Source organism: Callithrix jacchus, chromosome 10, assembly GCF_049354715.1.
Source record: "Callithrix jacchus isolate 240 chromosome 10, calJac240_pri, whole genome shotgun sequence".
In the NCBI taxonomy this organism is placed as follows: domain Eukaryota; kingdom Metazoa; phylum Chordata; class Mammalia; order Primates; family Cebidae; genus Callithrix; species Callithrix jacchus.
In genome coordinates, this window is record NC_133511.1 from 53,604,395 (window position 1) to 53,624,264 (window position 19,870).

Below are 19,870 nucleotides of genomic sequence, written 5' to 3' on the forward strand. Positions count from 1 at the left end.
TCAGATCACTGATGATTTTTGTCCCATCAAGAAAGGACTGTCAACAAGAAAACTATTAATATTTTTGTTTCCCATTATGAAATTGTGTCACAACTGTTGCAAAGTTAATTAGGAAACTCAAGGTTATGCTCATTACAGCTTAACAAGCCTGGAGCCCCTGAAGGAGCTAGTGAAGCTGGTGGCAGGGGTCAGCTGGTCCAGGGGAATGCTGAATGGGCCAGATGGGCAAATCACACCATGGACAAAGAGCTCTCCCCCATCCTGCTGGGCCACTGCCCTGACCTCCAAACAAACACTAAGGGCACAAATTTGTTCTCCTTTATCAGCTGCTTAGCTCAGCAGCTGCTGCCATGGCTTTCTGTTTCCACATCTTGCCTTTTTCTAACAGTTGCCTTTTTAATCTAACTTTTGTGTGAGGCAGGAGGCGGCCAAGGAACCCAGGGCATAATGAAGAAATGGTGCGGTGGCCATCAGAGGACTGAGTTCTTGAATAGAGTGTTTCAAGAGGGGCAGAAAATAGATTTTTTTAAACAACCTCTGGGCAATCTGGAGGCCTGGAAAATACACAAAAAGTACTACAAAAAGTAGTTCTCTCCCTGGTTACTCTGACTGTGGATAATATTTTCTTTTTGGAACTCCTACTATGGGGTAGAAGTGGGGCATGTCTAAAATGGATTATAAATTGTTTGTGACTAAAGCAGCCATGAAAATAAGCCTGGTGGATGCCAGGCTAGAAACATAAGTGGGCCTTAAGAATTAGCTTCAGACTAAATGAGAATTAGGCAGGGGGTCTGAGGAGTAATGCACTCTATTGTATCTTTCTCTCTGGAAGCAATTATGTGTGGTTCAACCACTACTTGAACAGAAGGCTGAACTAGTTTATAAACAAACATTTCAAGGTGATTTTGTTATAATACTATGCAGGGATAACTGAACCCCGGGGACCACCTCTATTAGGAATGTGGTTATTTAAAAGATATTCTTTTCTTGTTAAAATTGGGTATTAAAAATAATGACAATGCAACAGCAGAATAGAGAAATAGAATGGAATGCAACAGAAAAATAAGAAACATGTTTTCTGCTGTCCAACAAAATTGCCCTTTTATTTCCTCTTTTGATATTTTTAGAATGTCAGAGAACTATCTATTCCTACTTAATAGAAAAAAAGAAGTCAAGAAGCCAAGGTAGAGGACAGGGGAAGCATGGCAGGGAGGTGGGGAGAGGGTCTAGAAGGGAAGGAGAATTAGTTACCCTGGAAACAACTCCAAAGGAAGGAGTCAGAGGGACAGGATGTAGAAGCTTCGTGGCCCCATTGTGTCCTCCATGCTCCTTTCTATCTCAAGTCTCTTCTCTCCCACAGTCCTCCCATATTTAGTAATCAGGCTCAATTCATTAGGCATTGATTGCACACACCCTGTCCTGGGTGTTGGGTAGGACGCAAGGCTGAAGAGTGGTGATGAGGATGATGACTGGAGATCAGAGAACTACTGTTCATTTAGTGCTGGCCATGCAGCAGGCGTGGCCGAGCACTTTACAAACACGAGCCCTTAGTGTCCTGGGACCACCATGACATCTGAACCTGGGTTTAAATCCTAGCCCACTTCAGGTGAGTTATTTAACTTTTCTGGGTTTTATTTGTAAAATGAGGATAATAATGGTCTTGATCTATAACAGATGGTTCCAGTTGAGGAGACAGAACCACACAAAGTATATCTCAACAAGAGGAAGTTAATATAAAGAACTGGTTTCCCAGGTGCTGGAAGGCTGGATGAGAAGAAAAGGAGTGCTAAGGCAATCACAGGTGGTGACTGGAGGATGCAGGTTCCATCTCCAGGGCAGGAGGAACAAAGCGAAGTGGTTGGAACATCAGAAGCTGGACTTGTGGTGGAAAAGACCTGCTGCTAAGTCTGCGGGGGCCTGGGAAGCTGATTCTAGGCTGTGAAAGGGCGCTGGAGGCTGGGCCCAATGGCTGGTTCAGGGTAAATGGCTGTTGCTGGGTAAATGGCTGTTGCTAGGTAAATGGCTGTTGCTGGGTAAATGGCTGTTGCTAGGTAAATGGCTGTTGCTGGGTAAATGGCTGTTGCTGGGTAAATGGCTGTTGCTGGAAGGGATGCTGCAAGGAATCAACGGCAAGCAAAGAAAGGAAAAAATCTTCCCTCTCCAGGCCTCAGTCTCCTTCTAGTGTCCCCTGTTGGCAGAAATGAACAGGAACTCTGCTACCAAAGAACTGATGTGTAGGGCCCAAGCTCCAGCCATAAGCCAGAATAGAGAAAGGTCGACTGGGAGCTGGGCAAAATGGTATAATAGCTCATGAGGCTAAATGACTTAATGTTTATAAAGTGCTTAGAAGAGTGACTGGCATGTAGGTGATAAGTGCATTTAAAGTAAATAAATAAATCCAGCAAAAAACAACATGAGAAGTGATGTTAGGATCCCAGTTTTATCCAGGAGAATGATGAGGCTTAAAGAGGTCACATAAAATGCTCAAAGTCTCCCACTGGTGGAGTCCAGACTATCTTGATCTAAAGGTGTTCACCTCTATGAGCCTCTTTGCACAATAGGAGAGATTTTCAAAAGTACAATAAAAGTAAACAGGAGAGACAGAAATAGCAGAGTTTGGAGGCATCAGGAGGGAGGGTAAGCTGCTGGCTGGGACTCTGGGAAGACTCATTGGAGGAGATAGTGTTTGAGTGGAATTGTAAAGGACAGATAGGATTTCAACTGGCAGATGCTGGAAGGAGAGGAAACTGCTGAGCAAAGGCCCAGAGTTCAGGGCACATCAGCAGAATGATGAATACGAAGATTAGGAAAAAATGAATGATTCTTGTAATTCTCCTTTGCTGGAAAAAAAAAGTAGAGTTGGTGTTTACAAATATTACTAGCAGCAATAGGAATTTAAAGAGTTATTTGGGGGCAATCATAAACATTAAATGTTTTGTAGAATATTATGAATAAGTGTGTGAAGCAATGGATTAACTGAAAGATAATGAATTTTTAAAATCACCTCCTTTTAAAAATCCATGTGTAAAGTCATTAACATCTGCTTTCAGAAGATAAGAGTTCTTGTTTTAAGACAGTTGAGTTAAAAATCTAACTTGAAGCCACTTTGTGCCCTTTTAACAATGTACCAAATTTAGTTTCTATTAATTCCACTCTTTGGAAGGTTATGTACAAATTTGAACCATAATTATATTTAATTCAACAACCTGAGTTAATTCTCAGTAACAGACACTGTCCCAGGTACTGGAGATGCAAAGAATTATAAATGGTGGTTCCAGTCCTCAAGGAATTCATAGTCTAGCAGGGAAACAGGTAGATATTTAATCACAATAGAAAAGCAAACGTATTAACTATACCTGGAATATGGAACCTGTAGCTGGAGGGAAGGGAATAAGATTCCTTCTCTGCCTTCCCAAGAAGCATCGTTACAACGAGGCAGAAGTCAGTAAATGGGATACTAAGGGAGAGGGGCCAAGACAAACTATGGAGACCCAATAGTTCTATATAGTGCTGGACCAGATCACCAGATCACAAGCCAACTTCCTGGCTGGCTAAGGAAGTCAGAGTTGTATGGAGTTGGAAGAAGTTCTGGAATGTTTCCATAGTTCTGAACCTGGTCTCTGAAATCCTATATTCAGCTCTGAAAGTAAGGAAGTTGCCATGAAAGCAGCGATGGAAACCACATGTGCCAATAATAACAGCTAACAGTTTCTGAGCACCCACTGCAGGCTAATCACTTCAACAGAAAATGAGTATTATATTTAGACTTCTAGTTAGTGGTCCCTAGGAACCATTCTCGGCTTCTTCCTTTTAGTAATAGACTCCTCACTGAGTTTTAGTAGAACACATACATGTCTTTCCCCCTACAAACAATATTTTCCAGCCCTCCCTGTGGCTTGATGTGAAAGTGTGGCTTAGTTTTTACCAATGGAATATGAGTAGAAATAATATATATAACTTTCATGTCACTTCCATAAAATAGATTTTTTTGGCTGGGCATGGTGGTTCATGCCTGTAATCCCAGCACTTTGGGAAGCTGAAACAGGAGGACTGCTTGAGCCCAGGAGTTCAAGACCAGCCTAAACAACACAGTGAGACTCTGTCTCAATTAAAAAAAATAGATTTGTTTTCCCTCTGTTTCCTTGTTCCCCCTTTCCATGGCTGGGATGCTAACTTGGTATTAGTGCTGTATAGAGATGGGCAACACCTAGAGAAGAGCTCAGCTGCAAAAGAGAAAACCTGGGACCCTGGACAACTCTATAGAACTGAGAAGCCACCTCCTCTGGCTACTGCCTTCTGTCACTGCTCCTGGTGGCCTGCCTTTAACACCTTTCTTTTCCTGTCACCAAAGAATAAACACACACACACACACACACACACCACAAAATAACATTGTAGAATTATGCCTGGGTTAAGAGAATGTAGGCCACAGGTTAGGACATGTGAGAGACTTTTATATGTAAATTGTACAAGCTTTAGTGAATTGATGTTATAAAAATTATATTTGCTTGTTTGGAAACCTTTACTGTTTACATCCTGGTTTCAAATGACTGCAGTTACCTATTAAATATCCTCCAAGGAAGGGAAAGTTCATTGTATTAAGCAAAGGCAAACTGGTTCAACTAACAATTTTCAATTATTTGTGTGCGCTAGGTACCAAAGATGGAAAACACACATGATCTCTGCCCCCAAAAGATGTTATTTGACTGGTGCGAAGAGGTGCCAATATAAAAACAGTGTTGAAATGATTTAGTTAATACTATTGGTTGCACACAATCACACATCTGACACAAACTGGTTTAAGGAGGAAAAAAAAAGATAATTTATAAGTTTATGTAAATATGTGGTCCGAGAGTAAACCTGACTTTAGAGATGTAAGCCCTACTGGATGAGATCTCCACTGATGGGGCCTGGAAATCTGTATTTTTGCCCCATCCTTATTCCCTACCAAGTAATTGTAATTCTGTTTTGGAAAGGACTATTTTTATGGAGATCATTCAAGCTGAGAAATGGATATCACACAGGAAGGAGAGAGACTGCAGGAGGAGACAATTATTCCTGAAGAGATGAGGGAATCCTGAACTCAGGCAGGAGCAGCCCTTAGCACATAATGCACCATGATGTCTGCTTGGTACTTACAACAGGGCTAATGCTGGTGACGGGGAGCTTTGAAGGGTGTCAGCAGAGGACCGTGCCACCTGTCTGGCAGTAAGTCTAAGGATTCACAATCCTTATGATAGTGGCTGTCACTTCCTTCAGTTCACCTAACAACTATTTATTGTGCAACTACAATACCAGGCAGTGAGGACACACAGGTTCACGGGCAAAGAGCCTCTCCTCATGAAGCTTACATTCTAGATAGGAAACAGCAAACAATCAGAAAAACAAGCTCACTACTGACTGTGGTAAGGGGTCTAAAGAGAAAAACCCCTTCACTCTATTGTCCCTAGTGCAGGGTGACACTGCATGGAATAGAGGAAAGGCCTTTCCATTGACATCTTAGTGGAGACCCAAGAGATGGGAATAAAGCAGTAGTCGGAAGGCTGGAGTATGAGACTTCCAAGCAGAGGCAACAGCCAGTGCAAAAGCCCTGCACTGGGAGGGAACCGACTGGGGTGAAGACCCAGGGAGGAGCAAGCATGGCCAGAGCTCAGTGAGAAGGGGAGAGTAGAGTAAGATAAGCTTGCAGAAGCTGGCAGGAGCCAGCCTATGGGAGAGCCGGTAGGCCCTGAAAGTTTGGATTTCATTCCACACACAACAAAGTGTTGGCTTTAAAAGGAATCTCCTGACTACTGTGTGGAGAAAGAATAAAATTAAGTTTGGTGCTAGATAGACCCCAAGATCCCTATCTGGCCCCAATAACCCATGGGAAGCTCCACGGGGTCTCCGGGAGTCCTCTTAGTAATCGTGGCCCCTATATCAAGATGCCCAACAGAATTATCTGCAAAAACAGAAATGTTCTGGATCTGCATACAAGTGGCTCTTGAACTGGAAATGTGGCTAGTGTGACTGCAGACTGGACGTTACATTTTATTCTATTTAGACGAATTGATTTACATTTATGTACCCACATGTGGGGAATGGCTATTGTTCTGGGCAGCACAAGGCAACACCGAGCACCGAATGCCTGAGGATTTCTACTCCAAATCCTGAAGGCGCGCCCTTCCCCGAATGTTGGGAGAGTGCGAGGGTATGCGACCCCTAAACGCAAATCCCCCTCTGTGCATTTAGTCTTGCCAAGATGGAGAGTCTCACAGGGGGGCATTCTGAGCTGCTGCTTGTCACTGGGGACAACCACGTGCACGCGGTGCTGAGGCGCCCCACGCGCGTTCTCAGGGGAGCCAGGCACTGAGAACAAAGGTTTCGGGACCGCTCTTTCAAGAACGCACCAGCCCCGCGAGCTCGCGGTCGCCGGCGCGGTGCAGCCATTGGCGGGAGAGGACTCAGACCGCAGCTCCTCGCCCCGCCTGCTCCGCAGCTGGACCGCGTTTACCTCAGCTACCCTGGCAGTGCAGGTGGGTCGGAGATAGAGCGGACGGAGGCAAACCACCACACGGGATTGAGGGTACGGGGACCCCTCGCCACTCAGTCGCCTCTTTTTCACAGGGATGGGGGCGGGGGTGCCGCAGGCTGTTACCCGCACCGGATCTGCTTCCAAGGCTTGGTTTCGCTTTGCCTGGCGCTTGGCGAGGCCTGGTGCACCGCACCGAGCCGAGCAGGTGGCCGCCGAGGAACGCGGGAGTGGAGGGGTTGGGGGAGGGGTGAGGGCTGGCGCCTTTAACTCTTTGGGAGCCCCTGCCCGCTAGCGCCCGGAGGACGCGTCTCCGGCTCAGGCCCGGTGTCCCCCAGCGCGCGTTGGTCTTGGTTGTCTGGAAGGAGGCCCTGACCTTGCTTTCTCTCCCGTGCCAGGTTTGCACAAGGACCATGGGCGCCGCGCTGGGAATCGGCACGCGGCGGGCTCTCTGGCCCGGCCAGGCCTGCGGCGCCCTCCCGCGCTGGGCACCCTCCGCGTCTGCCCGAGGCTGCCACTCCAAGTCCGACTCGGCGCGCCCAGTGCCCCTGAAGAAGCGTGGATACGATGTCACCAGGAACCCTCATCTCAACAAGGTAATGGGCCCGGGGGCAGGACGGCCCGCGTAGCGATCCCGTGGCTGCCGGAAAATTGCGCCCCGCCCCCTGGACCTGGAAAGGATCCTCCCGGGCGCCCTTCCAGCGGTTTTTCTGTTTTTGCCTTGCAGAGGCTTGTTGTGACTTGATTTGTCTTTCTTGTACCTCATCTCCCCTTCATGCGTGGAGAGAGGCGACCAGTAATGCAGGGAGCCTAATTTCTTCTGCAGTAACACCATAGACCAGGTTTAGATCCTCGCCGTCAGTCTGACCTGGTATCAGCTCTCCCCTTGATGCTTACTAATTTTGTTGATCTTGTGCAGTTCATTTTACCTACGTGAGTCCAGGTTTCCTTATCTGTAAAAGAGATATAATTGTCTTGGGAATGTCGTGAGATCTAAAGAGAAAATGGGGGTAGAGGTCTTAGCACAGTACCTGGTACCCAGTGGGAGAAAAAAGTAAGGTTATGATTATTGTTCTGGGAAAAAGATTAATTTGCGAGCAGGGATGGGAAAGTCTAGACTTATAGAACTTTTCGAGCTTGCAGGAGCATTAGAGATCCTAGTTTAAACCTACCCTTTTACAAAAAAGACAACGGAAAATTGCCCAAGGTCACCAGCTAGTTAGTTCTGGCTCTGCCACTGGAATCCAGATCTCCAGTGCTTTGGTCAAGTTTATCCCACTGCTAGCCCTTTTGTATTAACCTAAGAGCACACACATTTGTTTCTGGGAATTGGGTATAGTATCTTTGGTTCAGAGAACTGGGTGAGAGAAATAGAAGAAAGGGACTGAGATTTAAGTCCTGTCTCCCTCTACCTCCTCAAATTTAACTTACACATCTCATTTAACTTATCTGAGGCTCAACTTTCTCCAGCCTAAAATAGACATTATGATAGACCTGTCATTTCTACCTCATTTGGTTATTGTGACAATCAAAGGAATCACTGAACTTGAAATCATATTTTAAATTTATAAAGTGCTGAATAAATAACAACTACTGCCAAATAATTTTTTTTATAATTGCTCTGACTCTGGATTGTGAAATTCAGGTGAGGCAATCTGTGTGGAAAAGATGTTTTTGAGAAGTAGAAACCACTATATAATATGAAGTATCGTGATTGTTTCCTGCAGAATTAATAGAAGCAGCTAAGGAAAAAAAAAATCAATCTCTTTCTACCACATTGGACTCCTGTTCTTTCCAAAAGAAACATTAAATTGTTTGGACACTACCACTTTTCAAAGTGTTCAAGGTGTTTGTTATGACCTTGAATTACTTTGCTAGTAAGCATTAGAAAGTACAAACTGGCTTAAGCACACAAAAGTCTCCTTTAACTAAAGAATCTAGAGGAAGGGCTGCAGGCAGGGATTGAACCAGAAGCCCAGATGGCCTTGCTCAAGATGCAGATTCTCCCTGGCTGTCTACTCTGTACTCCTCTGCAAGGTCAGCTTCGTCCTCAAGCTCCATTCAGTAAGTCTCTCACCTCGTTATTGCCACAGTTCTCCATTTCCTCTTCTCACACCACATCATCCAAGCATAGAAAGATACTTTTTTCTGGTAACTACTGTGGAAGAGAAAAGATCCTTTCTCTGAAGCCTCAGAAAGCAAATCCCTCTTCTTTAATGACTCTGGTTAGAGTTTCTCTTCCCGTTCCCAAACCAAAACCAATCACCAGTAACTAATGCCAGTCAGAGGCCACCCCTGGAGTTAAAAATAGAGTTTAAGCTAGGGCTACTCAACCACCAAGCTTGGAATGAAGGAATATAGATCCTCACATTAAATATGGATACTGTCATCAGAGGGAGGAGGAATGGATGTGGAAAGCAAAACAATAAATTCTCACTCTGGGCTCCAATCATTGTGACAATAATTGCCTTAAAAGTACTGCCATATTACCAACTAGCACTTATTGCCTTGTGAATAGTTAAGAAAATAAAGGAAAATCTTTAAGCATTTTTTTAAAACCTAGGTTTTGGTCCTGAAATCACTCTTGCCCCTTTCGTTTGCCTCAGATGTAAATTTTTTCTCTCAAGTAGTATAAATAAGGTGTTGATATGGTTTGGCTGTGTCCCCATCCAAATCTCATCTTGAATTGTAATCCCGATAATCCCCACCTGTCGTAGAAGGGACCCTGTGGGAAGTAATTTAATCATGGGGGCCGTTTCCCCCATGCTGTTCTCATGATAATGAGTGAGTTCTTACAAAATCTGACGGTTTTATAAGCGCCTGGCGCATTTGCTCTGCTGGCGCACTCATTCTTTCTCCTGCCGCCTTATGAAGAGATGCCTTCCACCATGATTGTAAGTTTCCCGAGGCCTCCCCAACCATGTGGAACTGTAAGTCAATCAAACCTCGTTTCCTTATAAATTACCCAGTCTTAGGTATTGCTTCATAGCAATACAAGAATAGACTAATACAGGTGTTATCTGTAAATCTAGGGACCTGATCTTTCCATGATGTTAAACAACATCTTTTATACATTACTGAAGTCAGTTGATGCTGGTCCGAGATGAAAAGGGTATCTAGAAAGAGGCTGACAGCCTGTTGGCATCCCCTATTCACTGACCCTTGGGGACAGAAGGGAAGCAACAGAGGGAGTGCTTCCTGGGAGATGCCATGAGTGCCTTTCTCTTCCCACTGGAGTGCCTCCCTCTGACTGCTCTGCTGACCTCCAGTGCTCAGAGAGTCTCCAGGGAAGGCTTGAGACTTGGTACTTTCCATCAGCCATGTGGGAAGATAGTGCTGAGGTTAAATAGAACAATGAGGTTATTACTGAGGAAGCAAACGGGAAGTGCAGTTTTGAAAGGGTCTTCAGTGCCATGCTTAGTGTTCAGGTCTGTGGGTGGATTTTTTTTTTTCTACTAGAATCAGAGTTCTTCCAGTCCAGAGAATGAGTTTCATGCCCCTGTGTTTGGCACGGGGTAGTGCCTGAAAGATCTAGCGAGGACACTGATATAAAAATTAACACTAAATTCTTAGAATGTGTTCGCTAGATTTGCATCCCATTTTGACAGATCAGGAGTGGCATTTAAGTTGCAGCTCTGTGACAGAGGGTGGTCAGGAGATGGAATTCTCTGAGAGAAGTGGTGCTGAGAGAAGAGGTGCTGACCATGGCAAGCATTGCTGTTGTGCATTCACTGGGTTCTGCTACCAGCTCTATCATGCTCTGGCCATGTGATCTGTGATGAATCTTATAAGCTCTGCCCATGTTACACTACTGTGAGGATCGTAGGTGATAGCCCTGGTGTGGTAAATATTAGTGACCATGAGGATAATTTACATAATTAGGGTAGGAAAGCCCCTCAGGGATGATATAGCCTGGAATTGTTCAGACTATGAGTTACAAACTATGAGACATGAAATTCACTTAGTGGATCTACCAGCAATTTTTTTTAAAGGAATGTATTAGAATGAAATAGAAAAATAGCAAATGCATTAAAGTTAATAAAGATGGATACTTTATCAGGTCAGCATGTAAAATGCCTATTTTTACTGTGGATTGTAGTAACAAGTTTTTAAAATTCATTGTTCTCATCCAACACTCTCGTTTTTCAAAGAAAAGACAAGCCAAGGAAGAAGCCAAACAACCTCACAGAGATTATCATTTGTCATAGAATTGGACAGAGGGAGCCTGCCTGCTATATTTGAGTCTACTGAATAGTGATGGCAGTTCGCAACTGTGCGGGCAGATTTAGGCATATACCTGATAGTGACAGAACTGATACTAGATGATTCCAAGCTTCCTCCACGAGTCTAGATTTTCTAAGTGATCTAACTACAGATAAGCTTCTATTTCCTCTTTTAAACTAGTATTCTACCTTTCTTCTAAAATTTATATAATGACCTCTTCTGTTGTCCATGTGGATTGTGGCAACAGAGTTTGGTTATATGACCCATCTTTTACTCACATTAAACAGGCAATTATCAGCCCCATTTCACAGAGGTGGCTTCATAGGAAATTGTCATCCCCATTCTGTAAGTGTAGGAACATGTTGATGAGCCATCAACATATTTCTAGCCTCCATTTACCTATAGTGTCTTTTAGGAAGAGCTGTCCTATTCCCCATTTGTCATACTAGATCTGAGTCCCCTTCCATTTGTCTTATCACTCTTTCCTTCTGGCACTGAGCACACTACTACGTTGACTGGTTGGTTTGTCTTCCACACTAGACCCTGAGCACCATGAGGACAGAGACGCTGTTTTTTCACATGGCATTCTCTCTGTCTGATTTGAAATATTCAATAAACATTCGTTCTTTAAATGATTTTAATCATGCCATGGCCTCTTTTCCTCTCAATTTTATTAATCTTAATGTTACTACTTTACACTTAGCCCAATGTTCTTGCTACCTAAATAAATGCCTACATATGGCCCATTTTGGAGGAAATGCACCTGCTTGACTCTTGTCTTCCCAGACGTCAGGGCTTTTGACTGAAGGGGTGCATTATTTCCCAAAACACACCAGTCTTCCCCCTTTAATCTGTGTGCCAACAGTGATTTTTTTGCCATAAAATTCCACTGATCCTTAACCTGAACCTGCTTCTCTGCAGTTTTTTTGATCACTTGAGCTTAATAGGGAAAGAATGAGTGAAAAATGTGCTTGGTCAAATCACTGTGATTATGGACCAGAACATTTCACATAGTGGGGCCTTAGAGACTGCAAGGCACCATGGGTGATGGCCTTCCCAGGTAGACTTGATGCATTTAGAGCAGTGCAAAGGCTTGATGGCCAGTGCTGCAATGTTGACTGTACATCTGAGACCACATAGGTTTCAGCTGAATCCCTTCTGTATTCAATGATGATTTATTAGACTCCCACACATGTAGGATTTGCCTTTGAATAAGCATATGATTCTGTTCTGTGCTAGCTTAGAACTTGATCTTGTCTCCTTTGGATGAGGGAAGGCTGTTATCATGGACTTGGCTCATCAATCAATCAATCAATCAGGAGATGATGAGTGGGTTGTACGGATAATTAGAAGTTTATTGCTGATGCTGTTTTCTGCCTGGAATGCAGGTTACATAATATTTCTTCTCAAGACCTCTGCTTCAGATATGATGTAGAATTGGGCCTCTTGGTTGAGAGAAACAGTGGATTATTAAGTAAATATTAGCTCCATAAGCAGCAATTTACTCTAGATTTGAGCTTGTGCAATGACTTAGGACATTGAAGCTTAAATACTGTTCAGATATTCTGAAGCAAACTAGCAGAGGAGGGTTGAAATTAAACTTTTCTCTGTTGGTAACTATTGGTATTGGGGCTTTGTTTTTAGAACGGCTCAAAGAATGTTTATTAGTTGCTAAAGATTTGGCATTGACAACAATGTGAACCCCAGAGGCTTATATAAGATAGAAGTATATTTCTCTGTTATGAACAAGTCTGGGCAAGCAATTGTTAGTTGATATGTGGTTTGACTTTGTTTCCTTGCCATCCAGCATGCAGTTTACATTTCAAAGTCTGAGATGACAGGTCTCACCTCTGCTATCAATTCCATGCAGAAGCCAGTTGGGAAGGGGAAATTCCTTTTAAGGGTACAACTTAGAAGTTATAAATATCACTTCCACTTACATTCAGTTGATCAGAAGTTGGTCATATGCTACATTTAGCTGCAAGAGAACATGGAAAATGTAATCTTTGGCTGGGCACCCATGTATTCAAGTAAAACTTCTACATTATTGAAGAATGGGAAAATGGATATTGAAGATCCTACCACAAAATGTTGATATGAAGCTTTCATTGTTTTACTCTGTCAATTTTATCCCAGCCTTTAAAAATTTTTCTGTTTCTCTATATGCCCACTACCATCAAACTTTTTCACTCCTTTGCCATCTCATATCTAGATTATGCAAGAACCTCTGACTTGATCTCCCAGTTTCCAGTCTTCTTCAGTCTTCTCCTCTGTGTCTGTTAATCATACCTTGAAAGGCTAAGATCTTGGACCTATCCTTGACCACTGTCTTTCTTTCAGACACCTTATGAAATCCACCAGAAAATCCTGTTGCTCTGTCTTCAGACTAAGTCTGGAATTCAGCCCCTGTTCACCATGGTTCCCCGCTGATTGAAGCCACCAGCATCTCTCTGCTTAATGCCTGCAGCAGCCTCCTGGCTGGTCTCTTTTCCCTTTGGTTCCTCTCATTTGTTCTCAACACAATGGCCAGGGTGATTCTTTTAAAACTAAGTTTCAACATGTCACTCTTTGCTCAAAACCTGACGACATCCAAGTCTTGACAATGCCTTGCACATGGACACTCTCTAACCTCATCTCTTGCTATTCTTCTCTGCCTCACTCGCTGCCCCAATCCCACTGGCCTCTTCAAACAGTCAGATGTGCTCCTACCCAGACTTTGTACTGGCTGCTCCTCCTTCCTAGAGCACACCACCCCTCCATAGCCACATAGTTAACTCCCTCCCTTCTTCAAGGTTTCTCACTTTCTCAATGAGAGTTGCTTTGACCAACATATGTGAAGTCATGAACAGTCCTTTCAACTTTCTTGCTCCCCCTAACATCCTATTTTCCCCCATAGAATTGGACTCTTCCTCATATTCTACCTAATTTCTTACTTGGTATGTCTATTGCTTATTGTCTTTTCATTTCTACCTTGATTTAAGATCCACTTAGGCAGGGACTTTGTTCACTGTTTTGTCCCGGATACTTAGGTGGTGCTTGTAAGCAGTTAGTGAGTGAGTGAAGCATTCAGAAAGACATCTGTTGAGGCTCCCTCCTCTCATCTCTTCTCTTCATCCTCCCCTTTTACCAAAGCCTTTTCTTTCAGCCTGGTGACTCTCCTCCCCCAATGTCTTTATCCGTGGTGCTGACATGCCTGTCTAGAGCATGTATACATCTTACATCAGCCCTTTGGGTGCCCAGAGGTCTGTGCAGAGGGAAGTGCTGGAGGAGCACAGCACAGAGATGTTACCTCTGTTTATCTCCAGCTTTAAGCAGAGCCCAGGGAAGAAGGAAATATAGGTGGTCACTTGGAACCAGAGGTTGACAGGGACAATTCTTGGGCCCATGTAAAACACAAAGGGGGATGTTTAGGGAATAGGCCAGAGGTAGGAGACCCCAGCATCTGTCAGCATCTCCAACTTCCTAGAACTCCCACCCTCCATTCTAAGCCCTTGGAGACTTCATTCCTGCTTGGAATCCCTGTATTTCCACTGTCCTGCAGGACCCCTGTGAAAGACAAATGAAGCCACACGGTTAGAGCCTCCTCTCCCAGGGGTCTGAAGATCAAGGATGTGTGGAATGGAGTGCCAGGAACACAAGAGGAAGATTTGCTGTTCCTGGAACCTGAAGATCATATCCAGAAAGTGTTTTCTCATAGGCATGTTATAAATAATTGAATCATCCTCCAAAGAAAGTATATCTTGTGTTAAGTAAACATTTGTGTAATCATTATGAAGACTTTAGAAACATTGGCTTGTGTTAATGAATGCTTAATTCAAATTGCAGAATACTACGTGGATTCTGTACTCATGAGTGTTATTGTAAAGAGATGTAAGTCTTAAGGGGCTTGGAAGTAAATGTGTGAGCATGATTGTGTTAGGTCAGTGAGATTATGGGAGATTTGTTTCCTCTTTATATGCTTTTCTTTAGTGTTCCATTTTCTTTTCAATTTTAGGTTACGGTTTCTGTTGGAAATTATGTTTCTAGAGCCAAGTAAGTAACATTCAGACCAATTTTGGGAAGCTGGCCCATCTGTAATATATAGATGGAGATCCCTCTGAAGTAGTCTTTCAAGCTTTTATTATTAGTAATCTTCTAGAGGCAATAAAGATTCATGTAATAACAAAATGTTAACAGATGAGCCTGCTGCCTGTTCTAAAAGCAAGTATAAACAGCAATATCTAGATTATGTCAGCAGCAGCACTGAAGGGCAAATCCCGTATAGAAAATATGTGTTGTTTTGCCCAGGACTGGCCCAGCTGATATCTTAAGTCAAAGTCTGGGTTCTATATATGGAGTTATTTTGGAAACTTTTTCAGGCTCACCTCTAGTCTCCCTGTTTCCAGTTCCTCTTGGCCTTTATGGACTCTGAGGTTTATGGCTTTATTTTACTTTGCATTTTTGTCATTTCTACCAAAGGTTCTTTTATCATCTACTCTCTTCAAATGTCAGTATTATATTGAGAAGGGGGAAAAAAAGCCCTTTTGATTTCTATGGCCATTGCAAAAGGATCACTAATGTGCAGCACTTTTGTTTGCAAAGACATGGATTACAGTCAGTTTCAAAAACTTTCCCTTTGTTGTGTAGAAAGTATATCGGGAAATGCTTTGGGTTGGTGTCTGACTGCCTCTCTGATGCAGAGCACAAAAGATGCCCTGTGATTGTGATGAGATTGTGATGGATATCCTATAGTTGGGGGTGTGGAGGTCAGCGTTAAAAGCATGGATTCATTTTGTATCTAAAAGGTTCCATGCAGCCCAGTTAAAACACAATTCCTACCAAGAGGACACAGTAAAGAGTAAAATGCACCTAGTCATTTGAGGAGAGGGATTTTTGATAGAAAGATCAACAGCTTTTGAAAAACTTGAATAAGAGAAAGCCAAAGCTGCTTCGCTTTTAAAAAGTGATTCTTGAGAACTAGAGGGATTTTAGAAGATACAGCTGAATGATTAGCAACTTGAGATTATTACTTTTTTTAAAAGCATTTTGTCTTGATTCTTTATTGTCGTTTGGTAGTGAGCTACGTGAAGCCCAATACTTAATTGGTCCTGAAACATCTTCCCCAATGGTGTGGAATTCTGGAGAAGGCAGGCTCTGTTGATTCCTTTGTTTTGTTCTGTTTCACTTTGCTCTTTTAGAAAACTGAAGTAGGGAGTCCACATCTCTGTAAAGTGGCATAGCTTTTGAGCCACGAGGCTGCCCAGTGACTTCCCCAGCAGGAGAGGGATTGCCAAGTGTATAGCGGAGCTGGGGCTCCAGTCAAAATAGACATACTCCATTCCTCTTTCTCTGGTTTTGAAAGAGGTTTTGAAGATTCCAATCCAGATTCCTATTATACCGAGTTTTCTTTGGTAACGTTATGGGGGGAAGTCAAGTAATAATAGCTAATGCTTTTAGGACATACAGTGTGCCAGGAATTGTTCTAAGTGGTTTACATATGTTAAGCCATTTAATATAATACCACAACATTTTGATGTAGTCACTGTTATTATATTATTTCTTTTTAAAATTTTATTTTCATTTTTATCTTTTTAGAGACAGGATCTTGCTCTGTCACCCAGGCTGGAGTGCAGTGGTTGTAATCATAGTTCACTGTAGCCTTAAACTCTTGACTCATTCATCCTCTACATACCTTTGGTATTTAGTGTTTGTAGTAGTCGTGGCTCTTTCCACATTTGACCTCAGTGTACATTTATTAGCATATGCATTCCTATCTTCAGATCCAGGAGACTGTCTTGGGCCTCTCATAGCCAGCACGCAATGCCTTCCTCATAGTATAACCTCAAAAAAAATTTGTTACATGAATTATTTTCACATTCCCTTCTCCTTGATATAGACTATTTGGTGAAGACTGATGATACACCAGCCGCATCTGTCAGCTCTTCTGAAAAGATTATGAAAAGCTTGATCTGACAATATGCATTATTTTTAGATTACTCCATGGGGCTTGGAGAATTTTGAAAGCCAAGAAAAATCTTTTATTTAGTCATACAAATTTTGGAAATACATTTATTTAAGAGAGTTTTCTGCTCTGATTCTGCACCAGGTGCACTTCATCTAAAGAAGAGCATCTTTGTGATGAGATTATCAATTTTCATCCTTGGACTGCTTTAAAGACATTAAATTTAGACCTGTTGTAACTTGCAACATGTTAGAGGATTTGGAGAATAAAGGAAAGTAGTCAGCTAGAATCAGTTTTGTGTGATCTCCTCAAGGGGCATAGCCTGTGACTAAGTATTAGGCAGCAGAGCTCATTGGCTAAAAATCTAGGGATTTAGAGTCAGAAGAATCCAAGATTTCAATCCTAGCTTGGCCATTCACTAGATATGGGATATTGGGAAGGCCACTTCATTTCTCTGAACCTCCATTTCCTTGTCCGTGAAAAGGATGACAATGAAATCTATCTACTTGACAAGTTGCTATAATGATTAAGTGAAGTAATATATGTAAAGCAGATGGTAAGTGTCCAATTAATTCTTGATTAATCCACATCCTACAGCTTCTATTTCATTCCTAACATAGTACAGAGTTGCAGAAGTATGGGCTGTAGAAGTCACAGATGCGATAGAGTTTAGATCTCGTACATGGCCCCTGAGAACATCCAGTCCAAAAGGAGAGGGGAATACTGAAGGATCAAACTAATTCTCCATGGCCCTGGGCTACATCTGATTTTGGCAGACTTGACAGGAGAGGAGTGATTCAGAGAAGAGGCAGACTGGGTGGAGACTTCAGTGATGATTTCCCAGTACTGGATGGAGCTTAAGCCTGGATAGTCTAGACATTTGCCTGAGAGAAGGTTAAATTAAGATGTCACTAGCAGCAGAAATTCAAGTGTCATTTGAAGAACTAATACTTCTGGAAGTTGCAGCTGGTGTTGAAGATAGTGGCCATCATCAGTAGTCTCAGGGTTTTGTCCCCACATTTTGGCGTATTCTAATCAAGGTTTAAAAGCTAACTCTAAAATTAGATCCAAATTTAGCTGGTTCTATTGATCGGTCAGTTGATCCATCTGTCTGTCCATCCATTCAGCTATCATCTATGTCTCTACCTACCTACCTGCCCCTCACCATTGTAACACTCCCAGCCTCATAAGATTCTGATACTAAGACAGCAAGTTAAGAGAATGTCTACCATGGTAATTTAGCATAAAAGTTAAAATGTTGTTTCATAGCTAGCTAAATAGGGCATGGCTGGGCCAACTTCACCCAGCTAGCAGTTAGATTGGACAGGGAGTTTTAAGATAGTCTCCATTTACTCTATACTTGCATACGCAATGTTAACCAAACTTCTCTCCTCTGTTAGAACACAAGATGATTATCCCTCCAAAAGACAAAGAGGTCATCTTGACTAACCTTTAGGCTTTGGGCAGATAATAGCCTAGCATTTTATCACTATTGTAAATAAGTTTTCAGAGGCCCCAGGGGTTAATGTCCTGCCCAGGAAGTTAGTGGTGGAGGGGAACTCCCTCCTTGAGTGATGCTTGTCTCTTACACCTGCCATTTTTGAAAGGTAGCTCTTTGCCTGCTGTCCTGAAATAGGGTCTTGAATCAGCCTCAGTCAACTTAGGCAGAATGCTTTTGAGTCTCTCCACAGAAAAGCTTGAATATTAAACAACACAGAAAAAGTTCTTTAACATTAAACAATGTTATATATTGCAAACCTAAGCACCTGCTGAGGTAGCTCCTGCTGTCACTCCTGCATGTCCATTTCTGATAAGTCTATGAGTTCCCAATTACCACCCTCCTTTTGAATTTTATGTATTTCTTTGCAGTAACATGATCTTGAAAACCATCCATAAACTGACAGAAGGCTTAGCCCTCATGTCATACTCTCCTTTCTTATCTCTTTTATTTTTTATCTATTCTAGGCAGTACATATTTGTTTTGACTGGTAAAATGACTTGCGGTCACAAGAACAGTGAATAGCAATGCAATTGCTGTTGATGAAACAGGAGTAGAGATGGTTGGTATAGAGAAAAACCTATTAATAGCCATTTTTAGAAATAAACTTAAATCTGCCCATCAGGGCTGAAAGATTTCCCCTGTTCTCACACTCCCAGAGCTGGCAACAGTTTCTTCTAATGTCTGAGGAGCCTCAGGAGAGGCCTAGCCATGCTTGTGGGAGATGATGGCATGGGTGCCAGTGGGGCAGCTGGCCAGATGGTGCCAGGAGTGGGGGCCCACAAAGCAGAGGGGCAGTCCTGCCTCTGGTAACTGGCCTTGACTGCAGGACTGGAGGGTCAAGTATCCTCACTGCTCTCTCATTAACTGAGCTATTCAATGTTCTGTGATCTACTACAGTCAACTGGACAAAGAGTCAGCTGCCTCCTCTGGGGCTCAAAATGACTGGCACAATCACATTAGAAATAATAACAAGCCCTTATATAATGCCTACCATGCCAGTTACTCTTATATGTGTGTTACATATATTATTTGCAAGCAGAGGAAAAATTGTGAGCCGGGCATGGTGGCCTATAATCCCAGCAGTTTGGGAAGCTGAGGCAAGTGGATCACTTGAGCTCAGGATTTCAAGACCAGACTGGCCAACATGATGAAACCTCATCTCTCCTAAAAATACAAAAATTAGCTGGGTGTGGTAGCACATGCCTGTAATCGTAGCTTCTCGGGTGGCTGAGGCAGGAGAATCACTTGAACTCAAGAGGTGGAGGTTGCAGTAAGCCAAGATTATGCCACTGCACTCCAGCCTGGGTGACAGCATGAGGCTCTGTTTAAAAAAAAAATTGTGAAAATTGTGAAGAAGGTAAACTTTGCTTATATCTCTTTCATCTCCTGTTTTCATGATCTCTTCTTCCTTATAGACTGTCTCATATATGAGGCATATCCTGAGGTTTTTCATGGTACCCCTGAGATGCCAAGGGTTGCCAACCTAAGAAGACCTATTCATCTTACAGTATCCTGCTTCCCGTCCTAGAACTCATGTCTTCTTTACTTCCTTCCCTGAATCCCTGTCCATCCATCCATCCCTCCATCCCTCCATCCATCCATCCATCCAACGATCTGATGTTTATTGAGCATCTGCTATCTACTAGGCACTATGAGGTTCTGAGAATAACATCATAAGCTTGACAGCTATGAT

The 19,870-nt window shown here is 42.9% G+C and overlaps 1 protein-coding gene across 11 annotated transcripts in view; it reads left to right on the forward strand.

The window, feature by feature from the left end:
* The first annotated feature begins 6,485 nt into the window (after positions 1-6,485).
* The window catches only part of ME3 (malic enzyme 3), a 220,742-nt gene continuing 207,357 nt past the window's right edge, over positions 6,486-19,870 (forward strand). For 5 of the 11 annotated variants that reach the window (XM_035265303.3, XM_078339995.1, XM_078339996.1 and 2 more), the window contains exons 1-2: positions 6,486-6,719; positions 6,910-7,107. In XM_035265303.3, the coding sequence (XP_035121194.2) occupies positions 6,609-6,719; positions 6,910-7,107 (309 nt within the window). In that variant the 5' untranslated portion in view covers positions 6,486-6,608. The remainder of the gene's footprint in view (positions 6,720-6,909; positions 7,108-19,870) is intronic. The other 6 variants (XM_017977709.4, XM_078339998.1, XM_078339999.1 and 3 more) reach the window with 2 other exon arrangements.